Below are 11,154 nucleotides of genomic sequence, written 5' to 3' on the forward strand. Positions count from 1 at the left end.
AGACCGAACATCTCATTCATAAATACTCGTTGGTAGTGTATCAAACATTCCAATGTGCCAAACAAGGACAGAAGAGACAGAGAAATCTAAAATTTCCGACCCCGGCAACTAGGCTCAGTTGGATTGTTCTCATGGCCAGTGGCGTATCGTTTTTTGGAACGAATTTAATTAGTAAAGTAAAAGTAAAGTAATTAGTAAAATTTTTACTCCATATTAATATACTACATTAACACTTTTTCATCAGATGAGTTTTGTTATAAGGTCTAATATAATAATATAATTAATATCCCACATATACTTATGTTGAAACGTTAGTAGGCAGTTTTCGAAAATCGATCCAAAGTCGATTTTCAATTTAAACTTTCAGTTAATTCTATATAAACTTTGAGTTACTTTTGAATATTTACAGGGTGACTCAGGCTTCCGAAACAGATATATATATATTAGGTTTGTGGTTTTCAATTTCTTTTCAGAATATGGAGGCAATAGTAAAGCACATTTTAGACATTTTTGTAAACATAGGTAGCCGGAACATATTTTCAAACTAAAGTTGTAGAATTGTCATTAAATTTCCATTCCAGAAATACCTAGGGTTGCCACCTGTCCTTTTTTGAAAAGGACAGTCCTTTTTTGAAATAACTTGTATTTTTGACTTTTTTTTACTTAAAAAGTCATTTTTATTTACGTATCTTCCATGAGAAAAATACCAATAGCAAACAGAAATATTATTTTCGTCCAAATTTAATTAGAGATGTTAGAAAACTTATAAATACATTTTTCTTGTTTAGAATAGGCAACATTATTTAGAACTTTCCGTTTAATCTCAAATGATAGTTTAGGTTTTAGTTTTACCTTTTTTGATTTTAAAAAGAAATTTTCAAAATTAGTAATTAGTAACGATTTAGTTAGTTCGCAATCGATAGCTTCCTGAGAAGTACTCTGTGTAATAGTTGTTTAATCTTGTATTACTAATAACTTCCTATATCTAAAATCAATATTTAATGAGAAAATTATGTTTTTTTTTGAAAATATAAGACAAGATTTGGCTTTCGGTCTTCTTCTTGTATTATGATGGCTCTGACACGAGGCAATTGCCTTTTAGTCTTTCAATAGAAGGCATTTATCATTAAAAGTATCAAATCTGTGTGCTACAGTATGAGATGTCTATCGCATAATAATGAATATTACGTTTATTTACAAATCCATTACTTTTAAAGGTAGCTTCATCAGATAATCAAATTTTAGTTAAATGTCTCAATTTTCATGAACTATATTAAGCATACGTATTGCGGTTTGCACCACCCTGTATGTTGACAAAAATATTTTGAAAATGTGCGTTACAATGGCCCCATCTTATGTAAAAAAATTGAAATAAAAATCACAAACCAAAAACGTAATAGGTTAAAAGCTTGTTTGGAGGCCTGAGAATTATTTACAGTTCGTCCCATTCTAAAAAAAAGGTAAACACACCGTACAAATAACTCTAGGAAGAGGTATTTGTACGGTGGTAAAAAATTGTCTAAACAAGGCCGAAGGGGCAGATATAATAAAGCAATAAAATGTAAAAAGGGTCGGGTAAACACCTTTGTTTATTTGTTGAGCAAAATTCCTTTAGAATATCGTATATAATGACCAAAATATGACGCAATATTAAGAAAAAAATGTCACTTTCTGGGTAATAGTAAAGTTTCAAGTGCAACGTTTATATTCAAATTTGTTATGATCTACAACAGTTAGGTAGTAATTGAGACGAATTATAATTTAATCACCGGCTACTACGTTCTTGTTTTAATAGATCAAAATTCAACAAATATAATTAGAAATTATTTTAATTGTGAGAGGCTCCCTTGTGGGACGCCTATGTACAATTACGGCGGAAATATAATATGTTAAAACAATATCTACCTGTGAAAAGACAAATTCGGATAATTTGAGCTTATTTTTCCACACACTTGACCCTGTCGTACCATATTGAAAATTCGCAGATTCAAAAGTACGTTAAACAAAACAAAAACTACTGAAAAACACTGAAAAGATCAGTTCGGACTTGATTCCGACTTCAAACACACCGTAAGCTAAACGTAGTATGCAACACCCTGGTGGACCGTCCAGCTAGAGGCAAGGAGAAGGCAGGTAAGGAAAAACTGGAATAGGGCAAAAAGATCCGGCGATTGGGGGGAATATAAGACCTCTTTGACCGAATATAACAAGGAACTGAAGAGAGCAAAGAGATTATCTTGGAGGAGGTACTGCGAGGGCATTGATAGTACCTCAGAATGTGCCAGACTTCAAAAAATACTCTCTAAGGACTCTCAGACCTCAATTAACTCTCTTGTAACTAGTGCAGGAGAATACACATCCACTGGGAAAGAGACGCTGACCGAACTCTTTCGGGTACACTTTCCCAGATCAATAGCCTTGGAGCAATCCCCAGAAACCTGGAAGAGTAGTGGACTTGAGAACTTCACGAGAAGAGCCTCAAGGGAAGACTGGCAGGTTTCAAAAAGGGTGATTGACCAATCAAAGTTAAAATGGGCTATAAGCTCATTTGAGCCATACAAATCACCGGGACCGGACGGTATTTGTCCAATAATGCTCCAGAAAGGACCAGACCTACTGACGAGCAAACTTTGTACACTACTAAGAGCTAGTCTGGCCTTAGGATATATACCGAGAATTTGGAGGCTGACCAGGGTAGCTTTTATACCCAAGAATGGGCGTCTGGACTATTCTACGGCAAAGGCTTTTAGGCCCATCAGTCTTATGTCGTTCGTACTAAAGGCTCTTGAGAAACTAATGGACAGGTATGTTAGGGATGAAATAATGGGAAAAAGACCATTTCACCAAGACCAGCATGCCTATACAGCAGGACGATCAACCGAATCGGCACTCTATCAGCTAGTAAGCAAAGTGGAGTCGACGTTCGAAACAAGAGAAGTGCTTTTAGGGGCATTCCTCGACATAGAAGGGGCGTTTGATAACACCTCATTTCAGTCACTGACGAGAGCTACAAGGAACCTCGGATTAGAGGAGACCTGCTGCAGGTGGATAGACTGCATGCTCAAAAGTCGAGTGGCATATACCACCCTCCTAAATGAGACTGTTGCGGTCCGGGTGGCGGGAGGATGCCCGCAGGGGGAGTTCTCTCCCTCTGCTGTGGAATCTCGTTATGGACGGACTGCTTAATAGTCTCAACAGGGCTGGTTTCAACACTCTGGGATATGCAGACGATTTGGTCGTGTTAGTCAGAGGTAAGTTTAACACAACAGTAAGGGAGCGAATGCAAAGGGCCTTGAAGATTGTGGAATTATGGGTGACACGGGAGGGACTAAATATTAGTCCTACAAAGACCGTAATAATCCCTTCACCAAGCGCAGAATACTTGAGGGACTAGGCCTCTAAGACTCTGCGGTGATGAGATTCCTCTCTCGGGGAGGTCAAGTATCTAGGAATCACGCTTGATACCAAACTGACCTGGAACCGACATTTGGAAAATGTCACAAGGAGGGCGGTGACTACACTAGCGGTAGTCAGACGCCTTCATGGAAAAATCTGGGGCCTTAGACCACAGATGGTGCACTGGCTGTACACTGGAGTGGTGAGGCCTTCAGTAACATATGCATCCTTGGTATGGTGGCCTAAGGTAATGCAACAAACAACAATGCTCAGCCTCAGCAAGGTGCAAAGACTTGCTTGTTTGAGCATAACAGGGGCGATGAAATCAACGCCCACTGCATCAATGGAGGCGCTTCTGGACCTTCCGCCTCTTCACATAGTGATCCAGGCGGAGGCAAGAATGGGACTCTATCGACAACAAAGTGTCTTGTCTCTGGGAAATAGGACAGAAACAGGACACACAAAGATGGGAAATCCTATCGGGGACCTCTACTCCAAATGAGATCGGACCAGATGACCCCTCTTTATCACTACCACAAACCATTCGAGGTGAACAAAATGGATCGAGGAATGTGGACAGATATAACATTCCTTCAGGATGGACTAACCTGGTATACAGACGGGTCAAAGACCGCTGAAGGAACAGGAGCTGGAGTATTTGGGGAAAGACCAAGGGTAAGTCTATCCTTTTCCTTGGGTAAACACTCAACCGTATTCCAGGCAGAAATCTTCGCCATTCTACAATGTGCGAGAGAAAACAATAGAAGAGCTTATTCAGATAAGCTCATCAATATATGCTCAGACAGTCAGGCAGCACTTGGGGCGCTTATGAGCCCAAAGGTATCGTCGAGACTCGTCTGGGAATGCCTAGGTGAACTGGAAGCTCTGGCTCGACGGAACAGAATTAAATTATTCTGGGTGCCGGGTCACAGCGGCATCCAAGGCAACGAAAAAGCCGATGAGCTAGCTAGGCAAGGATCATCGGCATCTTATCTTGGTCCAGAGCCAGTACTGGGAATACCCAAATGTATGGCCCGTAGTGCATTAAAACTCTGGATCAGGGAAAAGCAGAATGTCCACTGGAGAAACAGACAGGGGCACAGGCACAGCAAGGCTTTTATCCAAGGACCTAGCTCCAAAACCGTAAAAAGAACTGCTAATGCTTAGCAGGAATAAATTGCGGATTACAACAGGCCTCTTGACAGGACATATGGCTGTCAAGTGTTACCTGAACAAGCTCAATCTGTATCAAGGAAGTCTTTGCTGCAGACTCTGCGATAAAGATCCTGAAACAGCAGGAGCACATAATATGTCACTGTGAGGCTCTGGATCGCAAGCGACACTTTTATTTGGGAAAGCTAGGCTAGAACCGAGAGGAACTATGCTCCCATCCTATCAAGGACCTGCATAAGTTAGTGCAGGGCACAGGGATAGGAGAATGGGTGCAGATATAGAAAGGGGACAAACACAATAGACCTCACAGGTCGCAGTGTTTCCGGCAGAGGACGGCCCCTTATTGTGGAAAAAAAAAAAAAAAACGTAGTATGCTATAACGGACCAAGGACCGTCGCGAGGGGTGGTGGGACGGACGGCTCATTTCATTCTGGAAGACTAGCAGCGACGTTGCCAATAGTTCTAGACGTTTCAGCACATTAAACAGTAAACATGTCCTTTAATAGTAACGCATATATCATCTGGTTAATAACATATTATTACGCGTGCTTCTTTAAAAATAAACTATTAATTTAATTAAGAAATTGAGATTTATTGATATCCGGTGAAGGTTTTAAAGTCACCTTTTCTGCAAATCAAACTAAGTAGATAGGCGCAAATTTGATATGTGGCAATGTCGCCTTCTCTATCTCAGTTGGTTTTTACAGTACGTAGTCAACCTCCGATTGTTTGATCGGTTTAAAATGCACAATGTGATATCTGTTCTTCCTAAATCTATGAATTTATGCGTTTTTTTTTGCAAAAAAATACTTTTCAAATTTCAATCCTTCATATTTTCAAAACGACTCGACCGATTTTTAAAAACGAAGCGGGGAAATATAGAGAATAGGAAGCCCTTTTCATTGCGGCGCCACTTGACCCCCCTTCCCATTTGAAAAAAGTTGGGGGATGACACCCTCGCTTAGAGGGTTGCAGATTTTGCAATCATTTTTGGGGCAAAAGTTGTCCCACTCACAAACAAAATTGACGTGTTTTTGGATTTTTTGAAAAAACAAATACCCTGGCCGTTATGCCTTGCGGAACGTTTTCGATGGGCCACCCTGTATATACCGATATTGCTTACCCCCGATATTGCCAAATACTAAAGTTTATATAAAATTGAGTTTACGAATTAAAGTTGATGTCATTATACACAGCTTGCTAAAAAAAAATCATGAAAATAGGTTTAAAAATAACAAAAATATAACACTTTAAATTTGACCAAAAATTTCTCCGTTGCGTTTTTTTTCCATCTGAGTGTATTTTTGTTAACGCTAAGCTAATTGTTCTTGTTTAATTTTTAATTTTTCGATACCTAAGAAGTAACTTTTTCGATATTTAACGTAAAATGTTCCATTCTTTTTCAGTTACGATCATCGGCGGAATTGTGTTTTTAGTATTCGCCGTATCGGCGCTGTTCTTCGACCCCAACATGGGTGAAAAATAGTTGTTACCCTCACTGATTTAACTAGGATCGGCCAGAAATTAGAAAAGCAAAAGCGACAAACCTTGAAAATTTTGCCTTGATATTATTTTCCAAATAAACGTTTTAGAATAATGTATATATAAAACAACAAATACACTAAGTGGGTAAAAAATTGCGTCACCTCAAAAGTTTATTTTATTTGTTTTTGACACTGACAAAATGTTAAAACAAATATTTGTATTTTTTTTGGTGAATTTTTATTCTTAATCACAAAAGGTTAGTTTTATTTATTTTTGGATAAATGTTGAAACGAATATTTTAAATTTTTATTTTTTATGACAGGTTATGCATGTTGTCACTCTCCAAATAAACTAGAGTCTGTCAAGGAAAGATTTCGGCAGACGACATTCAAAAATTTACTTGTGAATAAAAATGACAGATACAACTGTCACCGACGTATAGCCTCTTGTTGGACAGACTATAGTCAATATTCCAGTATTTTATTTTTGTAGTATGAAATTCTTCAAGAGTAAAGCTTTATCCAGAACCTTGCAATTAGTGAAATAAATTAGTGGTTTCAATTAGCGTAGAAGTTTATTCCTCTAATTTGAATGTAAGCATTCAAAACGTTAAAATTAGTGGTAGAAATTTTTCAGTTAGTGGAAAAAGTTTAGTAACTTTTCCACTAATTAACTTGTTAACTAATTTAGCTAAATGCTATGTCCTCTCTATGGATACAACGATTATTGGAAGCTGTTGCCAGGATATTCTATTAATTTTAATTAGGTTTTTTAGACATTGTGAATGATCGTAAACTAAAAAGTATAAAGTGTAATTGAAACCACTAATTGCGAGGTTCTGAATGAAGCTTAAAGTGGTCTATTTTTTCAAAATACCTAAAAAAGTTGTCTGTAATGAAAAGTAGATGTCATATAAATATACAGGGTTGTTCACCACATACGACACGGAGTATTGTAGCTAAACGATTAGATTTTTACAAATTGTAAATTTTGGGTTCGTTGAAGGACTATTAGAGCTACAATTTAAACATATTTTTACAAGATACATAGTGTCCCAAATAAATAAAAAATATTAAAGTTGTATTTTTTTAAATGGAACATTCTGTATATTATTACATTTTTAGTTTCTACGATTAAAATAAAGGTAAATTTGATTAAGGTTTATTACACTTAAACCTTACCGCTTTTGAAATATTTTCAATTTTGTGAAATTGCAGTAAAAATTTTAAGGCTTCATTTTTCCAAGGGTATCAAAGTTTTTAATACTAAATATTTACTGAAGTTTATTTATTGATCAGTTATTGTGTTGCAATAATAAAAATAATACTACCTCATACAGAGTGTCTAAAAATTTATTTTAAATAATTTCTAGATTTAAACGGCAATAACTTGTTTAATTTAAATAGAACGCCCTGTATGTTTTAGGAGAATCAGATGCACAATTTAATTGTCTATCAAATTGTATTATACCATTTTTTACCTATCCCTTCAAGTTTTCGTAGAAAATGCATTTTCTTATAATTTAGACCTCATTTATCAATATACCCATGGAATATTGAAATTTTGGATTGTTCTTAAAGTAACTTTTTAACCAAAAACTCCAAACCATTGGTTTGCAAAAAGAAAACTATTTAAATCTTTATAAAAGAGTATACCATTAATTAAATATACCACCATTATTTCCATTTTAAAAAAATACAACTTTGATATTTTTTATTTATTTGGGACACTCTGTATCTTGTAAAGATATTTTTAAATTGTAGCTCTAATAGTCCTTCAACGAACCCAAAACTTACAATTTGTAAATCTAATCCTTTAGCTACAATACTCCGTGTCGTATGTTGTGAACAACCCTGTAGATATACGAAAACGGAAAGATGTAGAAACAAAATATTTTATGGGTATATGTAGAGAGGCAATGTACATAATTTAAAATTATTTTGAAATGTACAGGGTGTGTCAGAACTTAGATCCACAACAAAGTTATATTTTTTCTTATGGAACACCAGGTATTTTATTTCATTTTTGCATTCTTGGGCATAAAATGAGGCATTTATTATAAAGGTGCGTATTCACTATCCGAACGAACGAATGTTCATTCGTTCGTTCGGTAGTAGTATTGACGGGACCGGATTTTAGAACCAAACGAAAACACCTTAACCCATTCGTTTGCGAACGCCTTTGATGTACCGACTCGAAACGGATGGCCGAGCGAACGAACAAACGAACGACCGCATGCGTTCGGTCCACCGTCCAAATATACCGAATTCCATTCGTTCGCTCGCTCGTTCGTTCGTTCGTTCGGATAATGAATACGCACCTTAAGGTTCGTTCGTTTGCTCGACCATCCGTTTCGAGTCGGTACATCAAAGGAGTTCGAAACCGAATGGGTAGATGTTGTTCGTTCGGTTCTAAAATTCGGTCCCGTCCATACTACTACCGAACGAACCAACGAATGTTCGTTCGTTCGTTTGGATAGTGAATACGCACCTTTAAGGGTTTAATATGTTTAAATGGTTTGGTTTTTGAGTTTTTGTATAATAATGTTTGCTATAATAAAAAAAATGTAAACACCTTGTACGTTATTTTTTAGAATTAATTCTTGTGCTGACTTTCAAGCCAGAGAAATAAACTTTACTAAAAAATGTTATTGCTTCCGTAACTAACTATCACTAGCAAATTGCCATGGACCAAATACACCAACCATCTTGATTGCCATTTTATTGAAAAATCGCTTTTTATTCAAAATCTGAGCCAGATAGTTATAGGAAACCCTAATATAGCTTGAAAGAGCATTTAAATATGCTTCGACTTATTTAAAAAAATACATAGTGTTGTATTTGAAATAACGAAGTTTTTATGTAAAATAAATATTTAAAATAGACCAGCAATTTTTGATACCCCTGTATATATTTACGGAAGCAATAAAATTTTTTAGTAATGTTTATTTCTCTGGCTTCAAAGTCAGCACAAGAATTAATTCTGAAAAATAACGTACAAGGTGTTTACAAACTTTTTTACTATAACATGCATATTTAAATATCTTTAAATATCTCAATAACCAAAGCATTTAAACATATTAAACCCTTATAATAAATGCCCTATTTTATGCCCAAGAATCCAAAAATGAAATAAAATACCGGGTGTTCCATAAAAAAAATATAACTTTGGTATGGATCTTAGTTCTGACACACCCTGTACATTTCAAAATAATTTTAAATCATGCACATTGCCTCTCTACATATACCCATAAAAAAATTTGTGTCTGCATCTTTCAGTTTTCGTATAATCAAACGAGGCGAATGAGGTGCGCCACCCTGTATAGAGACTGGTGTTTTCCATGGCGTTTAAATCAATAAAAACTATTTTCAACCATAAAAATTACATGTTTCGTTTAAAAATAATCAAAAAACTTGATTTTTAACGCTTGCTTCAAGGAAACAATCTCTAAAAGTTATATTAGGGACCGATTTTTAGCTTTTATCTCTATAACGCTTTTATAATACCTACTTGATTTGTTTTAGATATTTTAAATTTTTTAACCGTGGAACTTTTTTGGAAGAGTGCCTATTCCTCTAAATGTTGTGTTAAATACAAATTACTTTGTGTTTGTCTATTTTAATGAGGATAAGTATTGGAAAGATAAGTGCAATCTTGATTGAACTAAAATATTCTTATACAGTATCTTTTTTACGGATTCTTTGGTTTAGAGAATCAACTTAGAAAAATCACATTTTTCATGTTTTTTAGTCCAATATTTTATTTTGAGTAAATTTAAGTAGTTTAGTAGAAGTTTAGTTGTACAGATACCGTATGATCGAATAGAAAAACGGCGTCCAGTTGGCTTAGAAATGACGATCGATGATATTTTCCGTATACTTTTACATATAGAATGACAGCGATCTTCATTTCATAGCCATCGCTGACGCCGTTTTTATTCTATCATATATTACTACGTGTATATCGGCTAGTTTCAATAAATATTAAAAATAATTTTAAAAAAATGGCAATAGACACGGAATTGAACAAAAAAGTTGTTTTAGATTTAGTTACATAAAACTATAATTTATTGTGATATAGACAATACAGAGTGTTCACGTATATTTTAGCCAATAGTTATATATCTCCCGTAAATATTGGTTTTAGCGAGAAGGTTTAAACGTAAATTATGACAGTTTTGTCTGAATATTTTAATGTTTGAAATGGCAAAAAACCATTAGAAATGTCAAACCTGACATAAGTTTATAGATAAATGGAACTAGTTTAGATTGGAAAGTGTTTATAAGGACAATTTAAATATTATTTGGCGCTGTTCTTGTAGCGGACGCGATCCGGAAGCTTTGTATAATTTCGGAGCGGTTCGGCATTTTTCGTAATTATATCGGGAAATATTTTTTATTCCAATTTATAATTACTTTCTTTTATTTTCTTAGATAATATACCGTGTGTTACATATAAAAAAACTTTATTTTATATAAACAGATTCATACATCCCTAATATGGTATATTTATGAAAATAGATAAAATATACGTGAAAATACACTGTACGCATCTAAATATAAAATGTCGCAATTTTTTACCCAAAATGATATATCGGATGTCGAAAATAAGCGGCGTCAAAATTGGTACCACAATTTCAAAGCCCACTATGACGTCTTTTTTTTCTCGATCGAACGGTATTTTTCTTCAAAATACTTTTGTACAGTCTCTTAGAAATTCAAACATTCAGAAATCCCAGGCATAAATACATACAAACTAATCAAAAAGTTGAAGATCCAGAGTGCTTTGTATCTTTATATGTCAACAGAAAAAAAAATTTTATACTTATTGAAATTTACAAATTACTTTTTTATAACTGTCAAAGTCAAAGCCCGCTTGATCATACAACTTTTTGATCGCATGGTACATTACATTACTGATTATTTAGGTATAAACATGTTAGATGTTATATATGTTACAGTGAAAGTCGGAAATTCAGTGATTGTTAACATTCACTAGGAAATGCTAGCAATTACGGATTGGACCAGTGAATGGGGTATTTTAATGAGATTTGTCGACTTTTCCTAGTAATTTCTAACATTCACTATAGTGAAAGTAACA

The 11,154-nt window shown here is 35.0% G+C and overlaps 1 protein-coding gene across 1 annotated transcript in view; it reads left to right on the forward strand.

Moving 5' to 3' along the window:
- Positions 1–6,468, forward strand: part of LOC115888130 (transmembrane protein 165) — a 38,938-nt gene extending 32,470 nt beyond the window's left edge. The window contains exon 6 of the mRNA XM_030907715.1: positions 5,976–6,468. Coding sequence (XP_030763575.1) covers positions 5,976–6,055 — 80 coding nt within the window. The 3' untranslated portion in view covers positions 6,056–6,468. The remainder of the gene's footprint in view (positions 1–5,975) is intronic.
- Positions 6,469–11,154: the final 4,686 nt, after the last annotated feature.

The sequence above is a fragment of the Sitophilus oryzae genome, unplaced genomic scaffold (genome assembly GCF_002938485.1).
Source record: "Sitophilus oryzae breed Bouriz unplaced genomic scaffold, Soryzae_2.0 scaffold_684_pilon_pilon, whole genome shotgun sequence".
In the NCBI taxonomy this organism is placed as follows: Eukaryota; Metazoa; Arthropoda; class Insecta; order Coleoptera; family Curculionidae; genus Sitophilus; species Sitophilus oryzae.